This window comes from Canis lupus, chromosome 21 (assembly GCF_011100685.1).
Source record: "Canis lupus familiaris isolate Mischka breed German Shepherd chromosome 21, alternate assembly UU_Cfam_GSD_1.0, whole genome shotgun sequence".
In the NCBI taxonomy this organism is placed as follows: Eukaryota; Metazoa; Chordata; class Mammalia; order Carnivora; family Canidae; genus Canis; species Canis lupus.
Genome location: NC_049242.1, coordinates 42131414 through 42154423, shown reverse-complemented (window position 1 = coordinate 42154423; position 23010 = coordinate 42131414). Strand labels below are relative to the sequence as shown.

The 23010-nt window shown below is 50.6% G+C and overlaps 1 protein-coding gene across 1 annotated transcript in view; it reads right to left on the bottom strand.

The window, feature by feature from the left end:
• Nucleotides 1-16864, bottom strand: part of NAV2 (neuron navigator 2) — a 724081-nt gene extending 707217 nt beyond the window's left edge. The window contains exon 1 of the mRNA XM_038569252.1: nucleotides 16237-16864. Coding sequence (XP_038425180.1) covers nucleotides 16237-16311 — 75 coding nt within the window. The 5' untranslated portion in view covers nucleotides 16312-16864. The remainder of the gene's footprint in view (nucleotides 1-16236) is intronic.
• Nucleotides 16865-23010: the final 6146 nt, after the last annotated feature.

The following is a 23010-nucleotide window of genomic DNA, read 5'->3' as shown; positions in this document are numbered from 1 at the left end:
GGGGTGGGGGGGCAGGTAGCTTTAGGATGGGGCTGGTTACCAGAGAAACCAACCGTGTGATTAGAGGGTTGGAACTTTTAACCCCCTGCCCCTCAACCTCCAGGAAGGGAAGAGAGGTTGGAGACTGACTTACTCTCCAATGGTCAGTGGTTTAATCAATTGCGCCTATGCAATGGAACCTCCATAAAAATCCCTGAGCAATGGGGTTTGGGGAGCCTCAAAGTTGGTGTACGCATTGAGGTGATGGGAGGGTGGCACACCCAGAAAAGGCATGGAAGCTCCACACCCCTTTCACACACCTTGCCCTATGCACCTCTTCCATTTGGTGGTTGTATCCTTCATAATAAGCTGACGATAGTAATATCGTTCTCCCGAGTTTTGTAAGCCATTCCCATGAATTATCGAACCCAAGGAGAGGATCACAGGAACCCACAATCTAACGCTGGTTGGTCAGACGTACGGGTGGTCTGGACTTATAATTGGCATCCGAAGCAGGGGCAGTCTTGTGGGACCCAGCCCTAAACTTGTGAGGTCTGACACTAACTCCAGGTAGGTAGTGTCAGAATTCAACTGAATTGAAGGATACCCAGCTGGTGTCAGAGAATTGGTCAGTGTGGGGGAAAATAAAATAAAAACCTGGCGTCAAAAAAAAAAAAAAATCCCACAACCCACATTTGGGGTCAGAAGAAGTGTTCTGTGGGTAGCAGAGCTTTAAATATACCTGGGCTTGATTTTCAGCTTCCTCACATCTGAGCTGTGGGAAACTGGGGGAAATTACACCCGCTAAGTTTCCCTATCTGTAAAATGAAGAGGGCAGCAATAGTAATACCCACATCATTGGGATTGCTGAGAAGATTATACCAGAATGGTCTCTGATGTTCAAATATTAGCTGTCGAATATATGGATGATTGGATAAATGAATGAATAATCGCTAATACTTCACGGCATTCAGTTAAGCGCAAGGCACTCTTCTAAGTGTTATTAACCTACTGGGTTCTCAAAACAGCTCTAGAAGGTTGTTACCATCCCCGTTGCACAGATGAGGAAACTGAGGTACAGAGGAGCTAACTAGGTCACTGAAAGTCCCACAGCAAGGAAGTGGCAGGTTTGAGTTTCAAACCCAGGGCTGACCACAGAGCCTGTGTTCTACTCCGCTAGGATAGGCTGCGTTTGCACAGTGTTTGGCACATGGTAAGTGTTCAACACTTGGGAGCTGCTACTGTTGTTACATTGTTATTTATGTACAGGACACTGTTTCCCAAACTGAGGTTCCTTTTTAAAAATGTAGTGGCCATGGGGCCCCTGGGTGGCTCAGTTGGTTGAGCATCCAACTCTGGGTTTCAACATCTGGCTCTTGGTTTTGGCTCAGGTCATGATCTCAGGGTGGTGAGGCCGGTGTCTGCTTGAGTTTCTCTCTCCCTCTCCCTATGCTCCTCCCCAATACACACTCTCCCTCGCTCTTTCTCTTTCTCTCTCAAATTAATACATAAATCTTTAAAAATTGTAAAATGAAAAAAAATTAAAATGTCAGGGCCATGGTTTTATGATAATGGATATTAGAAAGAAGAAATAAGTAGCCCATCAAATCCAGGATTTCACTTACGTTATCCTGTGACAAGCTACATTTTTTTTTTAAGTGAGTCAATTTAAAGACAGATATGGGATAATAATCACATGGCAGAAATCAGGTCAGTGGTATATTAACATCCGAGAATCAATGGTGTTTGATGGAAAGGGGCACAGGCTTTGAAGCCATGCAGACAGAGCTGGCTTTAACACCCAGTCTACCGCTCTCAGCTGTTGAACCAAGAGAAAGATACCTAGCTTCTCTGAGCCTTTATTTTCCTATCTGTAAAATGGGTACAATGGTGCCCCCTCTCGTGTCCTATTGAAATAAGGATTCAAGTTAAAGTGTCCTAAAAGCACCTGTACCCCAAGGCCTCAGAGGCAATGGCCTCTCCAGTCCACTCCTACTTTCCCATCTGCATTGACCTCACTCGGGTCCCCTGTACCTCTACCCCATTCTCCTTAATCTAGCCGAGATCCACCATCCGTTGTTGGGCACCATCCTGCGGGCCCAGGATTCTCCTTACACCTCGACTCCAGGGGGTGAATCCCTTCTGCCTCCTCAGTTGTGTTCATAGTAAGATCTGGAGACTCCATAGGAATCCAAATGGAAAGATACTCCAGGGACATGGACAGAAAATAGATTTTTTTTTCAATTACCATAGCAAAGCACTTCATGTTGTTCTAGTAACGCAAACTGCTTATTTGCCAGTTCCCTCTTTACAGTCCTACCCTGGCCCTGCCGGTGACTGACGGCCATGAGAAAGGGCAGCGTGTGCATCCAGAGCTCCCATTTTCAAGCACCCTTGATCTCAATCAGCAAAGTGAGCTGGTTCCCTGGGTGTAGGGTAATGGCCTCAGGATCATGGAAGGTGGTCGGGGACGGAGACGCTCTACAGCCGGGACCTTTCCTCACCTTATGAGCAGAAGGATCCCCCCAAAGTGACCCACATACCAGATGCCAGCAAAAGGCTGGACCAGCGAGTCAAAGAATTTCCCACACAAGTGCAATAGAAACAGAGGCCCAGGGAGAGGCAAGACTCGCCCAGTCATAACCGTCACTCCAAGCGATGGACCAGGATTAGCATCCAAGACTTCTCAAAAGTGTGGCTCTTCTCCAGACTTCTGTAGACAAGGAACGGTGGTCCCAAAGCAGACCCCTAAGACCTCAATAATGAAGTGCAACTTCTCATGGCTTAGCACGAACTCAGAGACGGGTAAAGGAGAATTCACTTTTGGTCAGCACCAGTGCAAATAAATGCCAGGTGCTATGTACACATTATCTCATGTAATATACCCTATAAGGTAGAAACCAGTAGTATCCACTTTCTCTGAGTGGGGCTCAGAGATGTTAAAAAAAACTGGCCCAAGATCAAGAAGCCAGTACTTCCTGAGGCGGAGACTGAACCCCGGATTGTTCTAATTGCACTTTCCTAATTGCTGTCTGGCTTCCCGCTTTCCACTGTGGCAAGCTCCACCTTCCCTGATATATCCCATTTGTCAATTTTAGGACCCAAGTAGAGATTTGCTTCACTATTCATTTAATGCCTGGTTACTCTGTTGGGCTCTGAGCGTCGTGAAGTCAAGGACAATCCAGTGAGAAAGACCAACATTCAACAGATGATTCCATCACTGCCCTGACTGTCCACCCCTTCTCCCCTCCAGCCTCCTCTACCAAATTCTATCCAATGGTGAAGGGATGTGAACCACTACTTTCTGTGCATGCCTCCTCTTGGAGGACTCTACCCTCCATGGCTATGTACCTTGTGACCTGTGTCACCAAAGCCATAGCTGATTGGCCCAGGAACAGACATAGAACTCATGAGTAGCCAATCTAGAGGCTGACCCCCATCTCTGGGCTCGCTTCTACACTGGACAAGTTGAGATGGGCTGATTAGATTATCTCATGGCTCTGAACAAAGAAACACAGAGGGAAGTTCTTGGTGGACAGGGATATTGAGAGAGATAGGTGGCAATGGTGGGTAGAGGTGATAAAGGTCAGCCTTGAAGCTAAGAGGGAAGCGAGAGAAGCTATGGAGAGCAATGGAGGAAAGGTGTCAGGAAGAAGAGAAAAGAATGGATGTTCCAACAGAGGCAGAGAGGTGACATGACAGCCAAGAAGGAAAGAATGGCCAGGACCTAGAGTTGCCTTATTTCCTGTCCTTTCTGAAGACTGGTTCTTAAAATTTCTGTGGATTCCTAAGCACATGTGTCTTTCTACTATCAAAAAACAATAAACTTTTTTTTTTCCCTAAGAGAACTTAAGTGAAAGCTCGTGCAATTACATAAAAATGCTTTTCCTCCAACCCATTCCTGCAGACTCTGATTTTGGTGTTAATGGAAGTGGTCACAGGTTTTAATCCATTTGTGAAAGCAGTTCTTGAACTTCAGTGCACATTAGAATCACCGAATGCATTTTTAAATGCAGCTTCCCAGACATTCTAATTTGGTGGGTATGGATCAGAACTGCTTTTTTTCAGGTAATTCTGATGCAAATGCTGTAGGACCAAACAGTAACAACCCTTGCATCTAATGATTTTTTTTTTCTTGTCCATTGTATTATTGTATTTTGTCAATTGAGGTAACTATTAACCATCACACATAACAACACGCTTTGCCCAATAAAGGTCTCTGTGATTCCAGGGTGTTATTAGTCAGCATTTGCGGCTACATACCAACCAGCCAAAACAAAACAAAAAAAAATCTCAACAATGTACAAAAACAAGCACTTATTTCTCACTCACAGGTCTACATGTTTGACGGGGCAGCTCCGCCTCAGGTCTGTTCCTGTGTTTCTGAGGCTCAGGATGGAATGGCAGCAGCTAGCTGGCACATGTTCTTCTCACAAAGAAGTCAGAAGCTCCCAGAAGGGCAAGTGGAAACAAGTTATGCCTCTCAAGGCCAATGCTTGGAGCTAGCACACTGAGTTTCTATCCACACTCCACTAGTCAAGCGGGTCACTGGCCAAGTCCAATGCCAGCGGGGCAGGAAAGTACCCTCCTTTCACAGGAGTTTGGCAAGAGAGAAATGACTATTAGTAGAATAATAATCTAATTCACAGCATGGGGCATGCAGTCTACTGTGGCACTTTGATCAGTGAGGTCATTGGGTCATACTAGGATCAAACCACCTTGGCTAACATTCAAAGGACCAACCTCAGCCAGTGCCTCTTGCACAAAACTCCTCCCTTTGAATGCCATCCCATTGCTCTGCAAGAATCACCAAGAAGAATGGCACCATAAACCTACCAGTATACACCCTCTCTTCTGGACAAACAGGGCCCAGGTAGGACCAGGTATTTCTAATCAATGGCTCTGTCATTAGTCTCCATTTTAGAACATTCCACAGGCTTCAACAGGATACTGTCTCCATCCTTAACTCATTACTCGCTCTCATAATTTGTCCCATGGTGCTGCAATATGTAAGGGCATATTTTGTGCTTATTTATTCAGTACATGCCCTTTTGGGTGCATCTGAACCACTGTCCCTGCCTCTAATCTCACCTCTAAATGATCAACTCACACAGACATCAATGAAGTGACCTTCCAGGTCACCTGTCACCATGGACCCACGGAAACTCAAAGAAAAAAGGCACATCTCTGCTGGGAGCGGAGGTGGGGGCAGATAATAGATTCATCGTAATAAAACTAGGTCTTCGCAGTTAAGAGACCCCATACACAAAGACACACAAATGCAAGATATTTACCTCTAAGCAATCCTTCCAGACACTCTTTCTCGCATGACAAAACCAAAGACAATTAAAGCCTGCTCCTTTCTAACATGCTATGCTCTATGTCACCGAGTCCAGCAGAGTGTCAGGAGACAGCTGTAACTTTCCCTTTCTACCTGGCCCCCAACCCATTCAGGACGTTGACTCCCATTCATTCATTCATTCCGCAAATATTTACTGATCCCCTCCCAAGTGCCAAACAATGCAGTATTGCTAAGATTATAAAAATAAACGTGAAACTGAGTGGCTTGGGAAGAAGAAAGACTTTATGCAATTGATGAAACACAGGTTTACAGGAGTGAGATGCACAAGATGTAAGAACGACAATTGTTTGTGATACTTTTTGCCTTTCATTAAGATTTTCCCATGTCATTGAGGATTTCTGCTTATTACATCTTTAATTATATCAGTGAAAAAGAGAGAGAGAAATATTTTAACTTAAACTAAGAATCACTTACTCCAGGGGAGCCTCTCATCTACAGTCTACCCTTTGGTGGACATGGCGGGGGAGGGGGTGGCACTGGAGGGAACTCACTCACCTAAGAAACTAGCAAAAACCTAGAGTCTGAGCCTAATGGCACTATGTTCCCAGATGTCCAGAGTGGTACTTCCGTAAGAACTGCACAAGAGATGAGAGATGTAGGACCCTGCCAGTTGTAATTGAGAGGTTGATTCCTGTCCCTGAAGTCCCACTGTGACCCCAGAGGTTCAAGGGAATGTGGATGTAGGAAATGGATAAGGCTTTGACTAACTCTGTCTGTACTTACTCAGCTTAACCAAGGGAGAAATCCCCACATACACCCAAATATACTTCTCGACCTCCCTCTCCAATACAGTTACACAGCTCGGTTCATTCCCCAAATGACCCCATGTCAGGAGCCACCGTGCTCTGTCCCCATCAGCCACCTTGCCCCCATCCTGATCCTTGCCTCTGCTTCCCCCCCCCCCCCCCGCCACACACACACACACAAACTGGGAATGTACACACAAAGCTTCAGTTGCTCCCTCCCCTCCTTGGAAGAGGCTGCATTATACAAACATTCACTCTTGCTCTGCCATCCGCCATCTCATCCCCTTTCTCTTCCCAGCCCCCACATCTCCCTCTCTCTCTCTCCCTCTCTCTCTCTCTAATTATCCCAAAGAGAAGTAAGATTAAAAATTAATGCCCTGAGGATGGGAGTCAGAGATGTCATTACTGTGATTCAAACTGCAGGCATGGAAAAGAATCTGATCTAAGCTTTAGGAGCAAAGTCAACTAGGACGGGATATAGAAAACCTTGATTAATTGGAACTCACCTCTACATAACCAGATTTTTTTCCCCTGGTGCTGAGGTTTTAGAGGATGCCACAACGCATAATAAATGAAATGTGTAAAACATATTCAAGTAAAAATGCAATTTGCAGGGGGGTTGTTTTGGAATCACACAAAAGGTTTAGCCAATTCCCATACGCCAGATTCCTATAAACTGTAATTTAGTGTGTGGAACGATGAGGTCAAGGTAGTTCCTACAGGATTGCTACACAAAGGAAGATTTCACTGTTTTCACTGCACTCTAAAGCAGAAAAGCAGACTTTCTTTTAGAAAGATGTGCAGTAACAAAAGTTTAAACTAGAAGGAATGTTATGTGACCTTCCGTTAAGCAAAAAAAGTAAACTCAAACGAACTAGCAGCAGTCACCCATCCTCCCTCATCCCCTGTTTTATTCCCCAAATATGCCACTTAACGGATTTTGCCAAATGAGCAAAGAGAAACATAGGAGAAGAGTTATAATAGCTATCATTTAATACTTAAATGTGTGCTAAGTACTGTGTTAAATACTTCAAGTGTATTATATCCCATAATCCTCACCAAAGGTTTTATTATCATCACTCTAATTTTCATGATGAAGAAGCACAGGCTAAAAGGGTAAGTCCATTACCCAATGTAACAAGGTCTCAAGGTTGTGTTATTAACAAATACCAAACAACCTAGGCGATATTGCCACTTTTTCCCTCCTGTTTAAAACCATACCTAAGACAGCTGAAGAAAGGAATGAGTGGGATATAGTATAGACCAACAGGAAAAAGTGAAGTTTAAAGAGATCGGTTAAATAAAAGAGCTTTCACAAATATGCCAATCCTAGATACTCACAGAGGATACCGGCCAGAAAGCTGGCTACCCGAATCTATCAAATAAATGGAGGTGCCTGCATTATCGTTCACTTTCTAGCATCTAAAGTTCCAAAAAATAACCTAACCTTTCCAGCATCTTTGAGTCCAAAAAATGTCATCTTTTTTCCCATTGAAAATTAAGCAATAATAATAATGATAATAACAAAACATCAGCATTCATTTCTGCTGATTGAAGAAGGCAATTTTACTCCCTGGAAAGTGACCCTAAATTGGAGAAGTAGACCCTAAGTTGGAAGAGAAGAGCACAAGAGATCTTCGCCCTTAGCTGGTGTGTGACATTGGGCAGGTCACTGTGCCTATTCATGCCTCACTTACCTCAGCTGCCAAATGGGGATGGCATCACCTGCTGCGTTAGGAGGTGCAGGAGATCACAGCGCATCCAGGGCGCATTAGGGAGCCGTGATCCAAAGAGCCACTGGGCTATTGGACACCATCCACCAGACACAGAAGGGAGGCTCTAAACCTTGGGCTCCACATCACCAGGACAGGAATCAACCATCCACAGGTGCTGGCCCAGTTCTACTCCTCCAATTCTATCCCTTCGTATCTGGGCTCATCTTCCCCTTCCCTCTGTCTCCGCCCCGGAGTGGAAGTTATCACCGAGTGTCTGCCCGCATCACTACCCGGCCTCCTAACTGGTCCCCTTGACCCCAGCCTCTCCCACCTACACTGCTACCCTCACTCCTTCTGATCTGCCCCACTTTATTAGGAAATCTTCCCGAGTCCCACTTTCACCCAGTCCCGAATTCTGACGCCCGCAGTGATTTCTCAATGCCTACAGGATAAAATCCCAAATGTTCACATGGGCTGTCCCACTTCTCCATTCTTCTCCTTCATTCTTTCCACTCCTGCCTTTGCTCACTAAACAAATATTTACAAAACACACAGCAAGCATCAGGCAGTGTGTTAGATACTAGGGCACAGATTTAGTCAGGGTTGTTGTAGACAAAAGAGCTTTAGCCGCCTCTCTCTCTCCCACCGTGCACCCCGGTATTTGTCTGCTAGGGCAACCCTAACAAAATACCACTAACGAGGTAGCTTAAACAGAAACGTATTTTCTCAGAGTGCTGGAGGCTGGAAGTCCAAGATCTAGGTATCAGCCGGTTTAGCTTCTCCTGGGGCCTCTCTGCTTGGCTTGCAGACAGTGCCTCGTTGCTCTGTCCTCATATGGCCTTTCCTCCGTGCACACACTTCGCTGGTGGGTCTTCTTCTTATAAGGATGCCAGTCAGAGTAGATTAGGGCCCCACCCTCATGACCTCACTTAACCTTAATTACCTCATTAAAATGCCCTGTCCCCCAAACACAGTCGCACTGGGGGTTAGAGCCTCAATATGAAAGGGGGGGGCCACAATTCAGCACACCCTGGGAGCTCTGGTCTGCTTCTCACGAGGCCTTGCAGAGACAGAGCTCAATCCCCACCACCACCACCACCACCTCTAGGGAAGCCTCCCCTGACCTCATGTCACCACGCTGCTGGCTGGACTGACTCCTCCAAGACACCAAAAGGGCCCAGAGATTGGGGACTATGTCCTAGCTCATCATTATAACCCTGGTGCCCATGCGTGTGTCTGACTGGCATACAGTAGGTACTCAGTAAATAATAATTCATGCGGGATGAATGAATGAATGAGACTGATCTTGTACTGTCTCACATTCTCTCCATTGAAATGAAGGCAGGGCATTGGCCTGGCCCCTTTCCTATTCCTTCTCCTGCACCTGAAGAGGGCCTCCCAACTGACTGAACGGAGTTCCCTCTGGCTGCAGTCTCTTCCCACCCTCTTCAATGACATGTGAAATGTGCTGTGGTCGGTCTTCAGCATCCGTCCTCTGAGCACTTGGTTACTACCCCCCCTCCACTCAGGCCAGGGAAGACACGCAGGCCAACCAGCAGGGCGCTGGCAGGAGGCAGATCAGCTTGTAACAGCTGCTACCTCAGACTCCAAAGGGGGGCTGGCAGCACACAGGCCCCTGGCCCAAGAGTCAGCTTTCAGCTCAGCAGGAAAGCCACTCAGGGAGCTGGGCCTGGAGCTGCATCCTCACCTGACAGGTGAGCATCCATCCGTCCAGAGCCCCGTCCACAGGATCAGCACCTCAGAGCTCAGATCACCAGGGCGGAGACCTCCCCTGCTGGGGCTCAGCGTCACTACAGCCTGTGGCTGCCCTTGGGTGGGGAGTGGCTTGTAGTGCTGATGTGATGAATAATACGGACCCGGTTCCCAAGTGAACAAACACCTGTAAGATATCACAAAGGCCAGTCCTGCTGTGGTGTATGCGTGTGTGCATGTCCGTGCATGCACATGTGTATGGCCGGAAGGAAAAAATGACTTTTCAAGCAAAATCTGATTTAAAAATTTTAGAGATATGGGACACCTGGGTGGCTCAGTGGTTGAGCATCTGCCTTTGGCCCAGGGTATGATCCCAGGGTCCTAGGATCGAGTCCGGCATCGGGCTCCCCTCAAGAAGTCTGCTTTTCCCTCTGCCCGTGTCTCAGCCTCTCTGTGTGTCTCTCATGAATAAATAAATAAAATATTTTTTTAAAAATTTAGAGATATAATCCTAGTGGCAAGGTGAAATGAGAGTGAAGTGTTGGAGTCTAGCAGACAAAACAAGCCGTGGATCCTTGGAGAAGGACCCCTCATCCTAGCTCTTGTATCTGTAAAATGGATTGGTTATATCTATATCAATATCTAAATGAGATCAAAGGGGTGCCCAGTACACTCTCTGGCACAAAGCGGTTGTTCAACATGTTGCTTTCTCTTTCTTTAGCAACGAATCTCTAGTTAGTTAGAATCTAATTTCTTAATTAGATCTAATTTCTTAATCCTTTCTGAAAAATTCACTAAATCTAGTCATGTGTGCCTGGGAAAACGACCTTAAAATATGCATGTGTTGACTTCCTTATTGGTCTGAAAATAAACAACTGCTCGCTCCTACTGGTGCAAACCAAGTGAAGAGCACTCCTGCCAAGATAAGCAATCAGAAGGTGTCATGACTTCAAACCCCCTCGGAGACCCTCCAGCCACCAAGATACTAAAGCTCAGTACCATCTTAGACTCAGCCCTCTCCGCCAGTCTGGTGACTACTCTAGCCAGGAACCCGAGCTCTCTTCCTTCTTACTTTAAAACATTGCTCCAATAAACCTGCTTTTTTTTCTATTCCACTCACCGGGCCCAATCTAGCCTCCCTTAATCAAACATATCAATCACTGCACAGACCTCCCAAGCATCTCCTTGAATCTTATTTCTCCCCCTTCTTTCTAGAACAGTGGATATATTAAACCAGTCACTTGAGAAGAGTAGATTCGGCTCCAGGACCACAGGAAAAGAGGAATCTCAAAGCGACAATATTCAACTGGTATTTTATGGGAGCCTGCAGTGTGCCAGCGGATAAAGAGGGGGATGAGGCTGTCTCCAGGGAGCTGACAGTCTGGTGCAGGGGCATGATGTGTGAAAGGACATGTGGGCCACGAAGAAACATGGTGAACTACGACCCTGGCAGCGTTTGAGAAAGGCAAGGGAACGTGAGGATGATCCACTCTTCACAGAGGACGGCGAGGGGCCTCAAGGGAGCAACCTCCAGGTGGACACAAGGTGTAAGCAAAGACTCAGGGTTTGGGGGGGTGGAAATGTACTGGTTGTTCGTGCAACAGCAATCAGAGTTTGGCAAGAAGACGGGGTGAGAGACAACGGGAGACTATGACAGTCAGGGCAGTCCCCACTTCTGCTTCCTCACTCCATGCCAGGCCCGGTGCTCAGCACCCTACAACCTATGAGTAAATACCACTGGGGAACACAGCCCAGGGAGGCTACAGAACTTCTCCAGGCTTGAAGCTGAGGTCAACAAGCCTCCCATGAGATTCAGGCTCTTCTTACCCGTGACACCCCAGAGGTTGGGGGCTGCGGCATGAAGTGCCAGGAGCTAGGAACAGCATCTTCTGAGGACACAGTAGGGAAATCCTTAACGAGGTGGTAACAACTGGGTTCTGGGAAGAGTCATCTGGCTAGGAGGGGAGGATGGACCAAAGGAGAAATGGAAACAAAAGAGCCAGCCAGGAAGCGATGCCACCAACCAGGCAAGAATTCCTGAGCCTCAGACTCGACAGTGAGATCAGAGAGGAGACAGCTGCCAGATATATAGCAGCATGGAGCAAGTGCAGCTGATGCCCGCATGGCAATGTCGTGGGCGGGGGTGGGGGGAGAGGGCAGGGGAGGGGGGAGCAGAAGGCCAAATGATCCCGAGCTCAACCACAGGTGACAGGGAAGTTGGGGGTGCCGTTAATAAAAAATGAAGAGGAGAAGCCGATAGGGCAGTAGGATACAACACTCCCCTTTGCAGGGCAGGAGTTGGCAATCCACAGCGGTTCAGCCAACCTTGGAGATTTTAATTACACTAAGCCTCAGTTCACCCTCTCCAAAGTCATTTTTTTAAAAAACTGTCTCCAGGAGGCTTTCATGCTGCGAAGCTGACAGCCAGGAGAATTCACACTAAACCATCTTTGTCACCACTCAGTCATCAAGCATCTTAAAAAACCCTGAACAATTCTTATTTTACAGTGTTCATCCTCTGTGGGAAAGCTCCATCTGTGAAGGACAAACTTCTAAGGAGGAGTAGAGAAAAATCAATCACAGAGTCATTCCCCTGACTGATCAATAGGTGTCTGTCAGGGAAATTCTACTTCTCCCATCTATGCTAGTTAAGTGGGTTCTTGCAGCACTGAACAATACTTACCGCACTGAATTTCTCTCCATGGCAATTTGCAGCCCTGGGCCTCTCTAGATTTTTCCCTGACTTCAGCACAGAATTTAAATTTGACAAGTGCTGGGCATGCATGAGACCCACTGTCCATAAGTGGTGCCAAGATAAGTCACCCCAGGGGAAGTTCTGAGGGGCACCCCCCTGAAAGGCAGGGCGAGAGCGGGCGTGCTCACATCTAAAATCTGCTGTCTGATCTTCCCGTGGCCAGCTGCTTCTTATCAGTGAGGTCCCCACTCAGAGACGCGCCCTCAGGGAGGCATCCCCTAGGCTCAGCTAGCTCGGCCCTCGTGGGAGCCAGGAATTGCCTCCCTCTCAATCTGCAGGGTAGCTGCACAGGTGTATAAGAGGCATAAAAGTCCACCAAGCTGTAAACGTAAGCAGCATGCATTTTACTGGATGTAAGTCATCTCTCTATTAAAAAGGAAATTGAAATGATTATAAATATGAAAGGCACCCCTCCCCTCACCCGTTACACCACTATGCCCTATTTATTTTCCTTAGAGCATAAACTGTTGTCCACAAATAAATGACGTTGTTACTTGCCTATGGCTCACTGTGCAGGGAGGCACTCACTCCCCAGCACAGTAGCCGCTAGTCACATGTGTTTATTTCAGTTTAAATAAACTAAATGAGATTTAAAATTAAGGTCCTCAGTCACACTAGCCACATCTCAATTGCTCCGTGGCCCGCTATGGCTAGAGGCTACTATTTTGTTCGGTGCAGGAACAGAACATTTCCATCACTGCAGAAAGTTATATGGGACAGTGCTGGTCTAAAATGTGAGCTTCAGGACAGAGGCCTTGTCTGTCTAGTTTATGCCAGGCTCCTAGGAGAGCAGTAGGCACATGGAAGGCACTTAGTATAAATACTTGTTGAAAGGACGAATAAAGGAATTTTGTTATACTAAAAAAAAAAAAATTGCGGAGCAAAAACAAAAACCTGGAAACCTCCTAAATGTGCATCTCTAAGGGATTAATTAAATAAATTTTGGCACATTCTATACTGGGACTCTATTCAGTCGTGGAAAGGCACAGAGAAGGCGTGTATATAATGACTCAGATATCTACGCTATATTAAGTGAAAGAGCAAGTTTCTTAAAAATATGTACAGCGCGATTCCGTTTTTTATTAAGAAACACAAACCCAAACTAGTCACGAGCGACACATACCCAACTGTTAAAAGCAGTCGGTGCTGGGTAGAATTAGAGAGGAGAGGCATCTGCATTCTATGTTCTTCTGTAATGTCTGAACGTGTAATGAGTATGTATTACTTGAGGGTTCTTTTTGAGATTTAAAACAAAATTACATGCAGCCCTCTAAGAACAAAAAGAGGGAAAAAAAACCCACATTGCAAACTGTCCCTAGAATATACAGAACATTTCTTACATAATTACCAAGTGCCAAATTCCTTACCAGCTTTATTTCATTTAATCTTAACAACCCTGTAATTAAATACCATCATCATCCGTTAAAAATGTAAATCTAAAGATCAGACAGGTTAAGTAGCTTTCCCGGGGTTGCACAGCCAGCACGCAACACAACTGGCATTGAACCCAACTCTCTGGGCACTCTTCACCACAGAAAGCACAGGCAAATACCACCCAGAAAAGCCCAGAACTAGCCACTCCAACTATATGAAACTCCAAACAAGGGCCAAGTTACATTGAGTTGCAGGAAACCAACCAACCGAACCCTGGAGAAGGCGGCGTGTGCTGCTCAGGACAGTCGGAAATAGAGCAAAATTGAGGCCAGCCACTCTCCCTCCGCCTTGTCTCCCGAGCTCCCCACAATTGTCCTCGGTGCACACACACACACAAACACAGACACACGCATGCACACATGCATGCACGCACAGACTGCCAGCAACGCCACAAGGATCTGGTGCCAATGCACGCCTGGTAACTTAAGCATGCTGGTGGAGACGTCCCAGCTCCCCAGCAGATGCCTTGATTGTGCCTTTGTTGGATTTTCAGCCAATCCCCCCTAAAGAGGAGTTTTCAGCTCACCCGAGATATCTGAGCCAAAACACCGCAGAGTCGCCTTTCAGCTCGGTGGACAAGGCATTCCAGGCTGCAAGCCGGGAGGCTTGTTTAGCTTCACACTTGACGCAAATGGGGTGTGTGTTTACCCACAAACACACACATGCACACACCAACAGAAGCTGCCGCCGCCAACAGAAGCTGCTGCAAGAGGCAGTATTTCTAGAAGCCCAGGAACTGTACTCGAGTAAAACTGTACTTGAGCAACACAGAACTGGATCACGACGCCTATCAGGAAAAACGATCTCACTCCTCCTGAGCAAAGTTTCAACCACAGCCTGGAAAATTCAGTAGGAGATGAAATGTAATACTCTATTAAGCCTTATTTTGCCAGCACAAGTGAGAGCTCACTCAAGCATGGAGAGTCATTAAAATGGATCTTACATATATCATTATAAATTTAATAATCGCCATGACGGCTAGAGTTCAAGTTAAAATGAATGTCAGCTGAGCATGACCAATTGATGTTACCCCAGCTGCCACAGAGCCTCACTTGGGGTTATATTCCACTTCTAGAGGCTCCATAGTACATGTGGACCCAACACAGCCAGAGCCAAGAACAGATGGGAAATGCAGACATCTACACCTAGCCAAGGAGAGGCCGTCATAATTGCATATTATCTCGGTGTACCAGCCCAATTAAAATTTTCTACAGTGTCAGAGGTCCCAAATGTTCCTCCACTAAGTGTCTGGATACCAAACTTGGCTGACACTTAGCAAAATGCAGTCAATCCCAGGAGCTGTTCACAACAGTTATCAATTTTCCTCCTATCTCTCAGAAAGCTCCTGCAGAAATCCTGGTAGGTTATACACTGAGTAAGTCAAACACCACAAAACAAATTTACTTATCTAGGCGCCTAAGATCGTGGGCATTCTTCCTACGTCCTGGGAAGGGTAGTTTCAGGAGTGGAATCTTTTTCTTTAGGAATGGAGTCAGTATCTAGGTTTATAAGATGAAATTTGTTTCCGTTTATTTTTATCCCTTGAAGGCAGAGCGAAACCTCATACAAAACCCTACTCACTCACACACACGCGTAGAGCCATCTAAAATCTAGGGGAAAGTTCCAAGGCTACTTTTCCCCTCCGCGTGGATTTCATACTGGGAAGAAATGGGTTTTGAGACACAGAAGGAGAGGGAATACTCCACACAGGAAACACCACAAGTTTTTCTACCATCCGCAATATCTTCCGAGGAAATATCAGAAATTATTTTCAGATTAACACAGGTTCTGGCTCTGCTTGAGCTGTGTTTAACCCTTGCCGCTCCTGGCCCTAGCAACTCCCCTGGGAGTGGGGAGACACAGCTCCAGCTCTCCTTCTAGACAGCCGGCCACTCGATGCTCTTCCTGAACATCTGGCTTTTTAAAGACAAGTTGAACTTTAACTGGTACACAGGTCCTGGGTGGCTGCAGCTTTCACACCGATGACAGCAAATGACCTACACTCAACAGGCCTTTTTAAACGGCTGTGACATTCTCACAGATGGGGCCAAAGACCGGAGTCCGATAGGTTTTTGATCCATCAACACAAGAGCCAGCAGACCACACGGAGAAAACCTCAAACGAAACCACGGCTTGTCAGGAGCCCCATTTCCAAAAGGTGCTAAGAGTGCGTGAATCCCAAAGGGGGCCTCAGTGCAAGGAAGCCCAGATTCGACGGAGAGGACGCACGACACTTTTGGTTTGTTAACTCCCGGGGTTGTGAAAGCATACGAATCCTTGACTTTCTGGCTCCCGGGATCAAATGCTGTCCCCCGCCCTTCTCCTCTTCCTCTTGTCCCCTTGCCCACCTCAAGCCCAGCACCCGGACCTGCCAGAGCGGGAGCCGCCACCCCACCTGCTCAACCGGGAGAGACGCAGCAGCAAGCACAACGGGGACAACCAGGTCCTGCCCCGACACGGGCACCCGGGCTCTCGGCATCGTGCTGAGCAACTCCAGCGCCGGAGGCCAAGCGACGCAGTTGTGGCACTTACCCTCTTTTGATCTTCCAGCCCATGGGTCACCAGCTTTCTCTTCTGCTGTTGGCCGGGCTCAGAAACCGGTTCCATTTCCCAGGAGTAAAATCCCTCTCTCCTTCAGCGATGCTTCCAAATCCACGGAGGAAGAGAATAAGGCAGGCCGAAGGGCTGCATGCGCGCCGCCCGACTCGGCCCTCTCCGGCCCAGGCAGCCCACGCGACCTCTTCAAAGGTCTTCCCGGCTTCTGGAAATCCACTCGGGGACCTCGCTCGCCATCACTGCCCGAGCCATGAGGGCGGCTGCCGCCGGCATGGTGAGAGCTGGGGACCGGGGCTCGACTTCAGTTCCACGACTGGCTTCCCGAGAGCCCGGGGCACAGATCTGGGCAAAGGCGAGTCCATGTCCTGGGGCCCGGGCCACATTACTGCCCCTGAAGTCCCTTCCCTCGCTGTCTCCTTGGCACCGGGAATTTATATGTCAATAACACCGTGAATGGGCATTTAATCCCCCGCGCCGCCAGCATCCACATCCCTCTCCGGCAGCCCCTGGCTCCCATAAATCACCGCAGAGGCTGCGCGGAAAGCCGCCCCCCACGGCTCCTGCGGGCGTTCATCACAGAGGCTGCTGTCGTCTTTCCTCACCGACTGACACCCATACCTGCGGAGACAGTGGTCAACAGTCAGATGTGTGTCTCGGGGAGAGCTCAGGGGTGAGCTGTCCTGCCCACCGGCTGGAGCCCCAACCACGCAGCAGCCAGCGATCCTCCTCCGAGCCTCTCAGTCCCCCCAGCACGTCCATGGACAGGCGACCGGGTGGGGGCCTCATGGGCCCCCCGCTGCTCCCGATGGGAGGCACACAGAGGACCCTGTTCTTGAAATAGGCCCACCAGGGCCCGAAAGGGGGTCTTTCAAACCCATGTGGGGCGCACCAGCAGCAGCAGCAGCATCACAGGAAGAAGGCACCCAGGTACGATGAGACAGGGAAGCAATGGGCTGTGAAGCAAAAAAGCATCAACATTTCCCCCTCAATTACAGCTGCGGAGGCAGCGGAGGCAGCGTGCGGCAGGCGAGACGCCGGGGGCCGCCGGGGACGTGGAAAAGAGCAGCGTGGATCAGCTGCGGCTGGAAAGGGAAAGGCGGGGTGTGCTACAGAGCTGCATTCCCTGCCTCGGAACCTGCAGGCTGAGCAGACACCCAGTCACCTCCCAGCTGACGTCACAGCAGCTGAAGGGGCCGGGAGGGGGGAAAGGGGAGGGACCTCCCCACCCAGGACAGCAGTTCGCTCGGGGTGTGCCCCTCCTGGCCCGCACCTGAGAGGTGGGAACCCATTTGAGAATTGCCTCGAAGATGCACCACCCAGTAAATGCGAATGCGTCTCCCCCGACACAGAACCAGCAGCCCCAGGAAAGAAAGAGAAGAGGGGAAAAAGCCCTTCAGTAAGAAGGCACTAGCTTCTTGCCAGCGTTTCTAATCAACTCACTGGCCACCCTACAATTCAGGCCGCGCCAGCCTCCGGGAGAGCCGTGGGCAGATCCGGCCGCAGCGGGCACGAGACAGAGGCCCTCAGACCGTCCCTTGCAGCTGTCCTGACTGGTGGCCACTTTGGAATGAGGCCGAAGCCATCGTCTATCACAAAGGGCTTCCGCAGCACGGCTCAGTGCCAAAGCAGGTTAAAAGGGGGACAAGAGACTCAGCCACAAAGGGCTTGTGAGGAGGAAGACGGGAAATGCTTCTCTTAGGGAGAGGAGTCGCAGAAAGGTTGAAGGCTTATCCTAACCCACAGAAAACCCTCCGCCGGGGCAGATTTTGGCAAGTGAGTTCCCAAGTCACAAATGTTCTGAATTTGGCAAGAATGGATGAGAGCAGAATGTCCAGAAGAGGGGCACCTCTTCTAGCCCAGGGCACTGACATGAAAGGCAGCTTGAAGGGCGCCTGGGTGGCTCCGTCAGTTAAAGCATCCAACTCTTGATATCAGCTCAGGTCACGATCTCAGGGGCGTGGGATCCAGCCCTGTGACAGGCTCTGTGTGCAGTATGGTGTCCGCTTGTCCCTCTTCCTCTGTTCCTCCCCCCCTTTCACTCTCCTCTCTCTCAAATAAATAAAATCTTAAAAAAAAAAAAAAAAAAAAAAAAAAGACAGCATGAGTGAAGCCCTCTGCTAGCCCAGGAAATAGCTGAGCTTCCAGAGAAGTAGGCACGTCTGGTTGCCAACTACCACCGCCATCTCCAAAGCCCCTTCATGGGATCCCTGGCAAAAGTGAGACCTCAGATCCATTCTTTTATTATTCTAGATCCCAACGCAAATAAACTCTGGCCAAGTGGCTTTCAATAGTACCCTTTTCTGAATCTAACCTGAGATTTCAAACTAGGAGGCTCAGACGGATCTGAATCTTTGCAGCTTAATTCATTCCAGGTGTCGCCTGGAGCAAGTAACTTACCCTCTCCGAGCCTCAGTGTTCTCATCTGTAAAGCGGGGGTAATAACACACAAGCGTGGAAAGATGGATCACCTACTGACCAGAGTAGGTGTCGGAACGTCAGTAGCTGCTAGCCAGACACTGTCTGCTGTTCGACACATTCATCCAACAAATCTCTATCCAGTCATCTTTCTTCAGTTGGGATTCTCAGCCTAGCGTTACAGATGAGACAACTGACGATAAGGAAGGTCAAGGAAGTTGCCTGAAGTCACACAGTCCGTAAACTGCAGGGCTGAAATTTGAACCCAGGTCTGACTTCACATCCTTGCTCATATCCGTGCCTCTCTGGCCGGATCACTGCTCTGTGGCTTTTCACCAGCAGCCTGAATCCAGAGTCCACACTTTTTACAGCTCCTGGCTCTCCGCATGAATAATAATTAAAGAAAAAGACAGGTGCCAAAGGGTCCTCTACTTGGAAGGGCCTTCTCCAGAGGGACTGCTCCATTCACAGCTCTGGGCTCCTTCCATCTAGGAGGACAGCTCTGCACTCTGCACCAGGCACTACCTCTCTCCCGGGTGAGACCCTGTCACATCCCATCATGCCAGCCGGTGCACACGCCCCAAGCATACATGGGGACAGACGTTCTCACCGCAGAAGTCCCTCCCCATCGGTGGGGAGCGAGAGGATGTTCAACACCTCTTGGGAGCTTTTTCTTTTTTCTGGGAGCCAGTCTCCTCCAGTTCTGGGGCTATTATTATTCTGGTGCTGGGCATGGTGGTAGTAGAGGGGGGAGTATACAGGGGACCCAAGAAAGGGGAGAAGCAAGGATGCTGCTGTCACTAGCTGCGGTATCCAATCTGTCTCTTGATTGAGGAGGGCAGGCTTCATTGGAGCAAGTCCTGATGTAAAAGCTCTCATTTCTCTCTGCCCAGAGAAATCTCAGGTAGTCAAAACACACTTGAACTTAAAAACAAACAAACCTGACTGGGTTTGGGCGGGACTAAGAGAACGTTTACCCAGATTGTTGAAAAGGCAGCATGTTTGCTGAAATGGCCCCTAAATGCAACAACTCGTCACTAGCTTCTCTGTGCACAAGTCTGCCAGGAGCCGCTGTTAAGAGAAGGGGGAACAAGGCGAAGGCTGGACCCAACTGCACTGTAAGATGGGGGATGGGACATTTAGGGCAAGTCCCTGCCTGCCCCCTAAAGTCCAGAAGACAAATCTAGTCATATTGAAGACATTCTGAACACACCACCAGGGCTTCCTCCTGCCTGGACCAAACACAGTCTCCAAAATCCCTTCAGTTTCCATTCCACATCTGCTCAAACCCTTCCTGCTGTCTGGGTCATCCCCAAGTGAAAAAAGCTATAAAGACTGCCTTGGAGGTCGAGTCCAGAATATGGGGATCCAGAAAAAGGATCTAGTCTCAGACGTAGAGGCATCCTTCCAAGAAGGCCCACAGAGGCTCCTTCCTGTAATAAAACGCTATTCCTTGATAAATGCCAGTTGGGGGGTTCCAGGTGCTAGACAAGTCACAGGCCAGGCCAGGTGGAGTGCACTCCTTCCTTCCACCCTAGGTGTTGGAATCCAGAGCCCATATTACATGTTTTTGTAAAACGTCCTTCTCAAATCCCCCAAAGTTTTTTAAAATTTGGCAAAGCCCCTTTGGTCTTCTCATCACCTCTCTCCCCGTCTCTAGCTACTCCTGCCCCACCAAACCTCCCTCCCCCAGGTGGCTCTAAGACTGGGGAAACTGGTTTTAAACCTGGATTCAAGGCCTGGTGGGGAAGGGGGTTCGGGGTGACGGTGAGAAGGGAAGCCTGACCTGTTTCATCTCATAACTAGAGTTCAGCTTCCTAAACCGGGGTGCATCCGTCTTTCCAATGGTCTAATTAACACTCATCACCAACACAGCGTTTTTAATTAGTCTTCGGTGCCAATAGGGGAAACGAGGAGCTTCTTGGAAGCGTAGCCTTTCATTAATCAATCAATCAATAAGTTACATAAGATGGAAGAAAGAGAGCCAAGGAGGTGTGGGGGGTTTCCAGGCCGGGATTTTAACGCGGGGGCTTTCTTGCTGCCCCAGGGGAGTCGGCCGAGCCCGCTTCTGCTCCAGCCGGGAGGGAGGAGGGCTGACCCAGCCAGCAACCCCCGCCTTTATTTGCGCACGGCCAGCGAGCGGAGCGTGCTCCCGCCTCTTCCCCGAAGAAAAGAAAGGATCACACACAAAAATAAGTCACTAGGGCCCCAGCTGGGCGGGCGGGCTGCCGCCGTCGCCCGGGTCCCTTTGCCCGCAAGAAAGGAGCCGCCTCGGCGGAGCGCGCACCCCACGCCCGGGAGGCGCCCGGCGCCCCTCCCGCCCCTCCCGGCCCTCCCCGGGCCTCCGCCTGCAGCTACCCCGCGCCAGCGTGGGAGGGACCCACGGGGAACCGCGAGGCGCCGGGCTCGAGTCCACCCACACACGGGCACGGACCCCGTGGAGAGCCTCAGACGGACACGGGCGTAGTGGGCACTCGCGGAGATCCAGGCACACACCCCCACGCGCACCCCGATACCTACAGAAGCTGGGGCCACGCACCGAGATGCACGTCCGCGCGGGGAGGGCCCCACGCAAACAGGCTCCAGACCCGCATTCGCGGACAGAGGTGGGCAGGGAGAGAGACAGAGACGGAAAACACGCGCGCACCCGCGCACTCACACACACACGCACACGCCCCGAAAATACATGGAAACGCCGGCAGAAGGCTCGACAGATCGGCAGACGCAGGCACCCGAGAGGGGCGTTCACAGACACCCGCGCCGGCAGCAAACGCAGGGGGGGCCCAGGCGCGAGGGTCCCCGGGGACGCGGTCACGCGGGGCGGAACGCGCGCACACACGCGAGGCGCCCCGAGGCGCAGGCACCCGCGCCAGGAGATCCACCCAGCCGCGGGCATGCACGCCGGGAGGGATGCGCACCCACTCGGGCTGGGGGGGGGGGCGGCGCCCGGCCGGGGAAAGTGCGCCCCGAGCCCGCAGCCCCGCCCCGCGCGCCCAGCCCGCAGCTGCCGGGGAGACCCCGCCGGCCGGTCTCGGAACAAGGCGGCCGCCGAGCGCACGGCCGCAGGGTCCCCGAGGCGCGGCCGCGCGGGCTGGGGTCGGGGAGGGGGGGCCTCCGCCGGGGTCCCGGAGCCGAGGAGCGACCCCAGCCCCGCAGCGCATCCCCAGCCCCGCAGCGCATCCCCAGCCCCGCGGCGCATCCCCAGCCCCGCAGCCCCAGCCCCGCGGCGCATCCCCAGCCCCCTCCGCGCCCGTCCCGCGGCGCCGCAAACTTTCCCGGCCGCTCCCCGCGCGGGGCGGGGCGCCCCAAGCCCGGGCCTGCGAGGGCGCGCGGGGCGGCGGGGGCTCCTACCTGCGCCCACGCGGCCCCGCCGAGCCGCAGCCTCCAGCCGGTCTCGCCGCGCTCGGGCCGGCGCTCCCCAGCCCGGGCCGCCGCCGCCGCGCCTGCCCCTCCGTTACCCGGGAAACCGCCTCCTCCTCCCCCCGCCGGCCAACCAGCGGCGTTCACATGGCGCCTGGCAGCCAATGCGCGACCTCGCCATCCCGGTCCCCTGGCAGGGTCCCGAGCCCTTTCCCAGGCTAGGGGACCGAAGAGAGGCCGGCTCTCCGCGCTGCTGCTACTCTAAGGGGGGCCCGGGGAGGAGGGAGGAGGGGGCTGGGGGCCGGGGGCCGGGGCAGGCGTCTGGGCCTATCTGGCGTCCTATCTGGCGTCCTTCTTCCGGACCTGACACTTTAAGGGAGACCTGCATCGCTGGAGAACCTGAGTTGAAAGCACATCAGGGCACCTAGCGCAGTTTTCCCCTAAATCCAGAAATGTAATGGGGTAGCTTGCCATCAGGGCGCCGTGCAGCCTGCGGACACCCCCCGGGGGGGGCGCTCACAATCCCGCCCCCCAAGGCAATGCTTACTTAGGAACCCCCCCCCCCCTTGTAGAGCTCTGACTGGGGGCAAGTGCTCTTCAACACGGAACTGCAGGCCGCCTCCGTGCCAAGATCCCTTTCTGTTCTCTTGGACACACAGAACAAGTTTTCTTGGCCAGCTAACAGGACGTCAGAAACTAGAAGGCAGTGCGAAGGCAGTGCATCCTAGTCCCTGGTGACCCTTTTTTTTTTAAATTTTCTTTTAATGTAGTGAATTTTTTAAAGATTTTATTTATTTATTCATGAGACAGAGAGAGAGAGAGAGAGAGAGGCAGAGACACAGGCAGAGGGAGAAGCAGGCTCCATGCAGGGCGCCTGACGTGGGACTCGATCCTGCGTCCCTAGGATCATGCCCTAGGCGGTGCTAAACCTGGGCGGTGCTAAACCGATGAGCCACCCGGGTTGCCCCCCCTCCC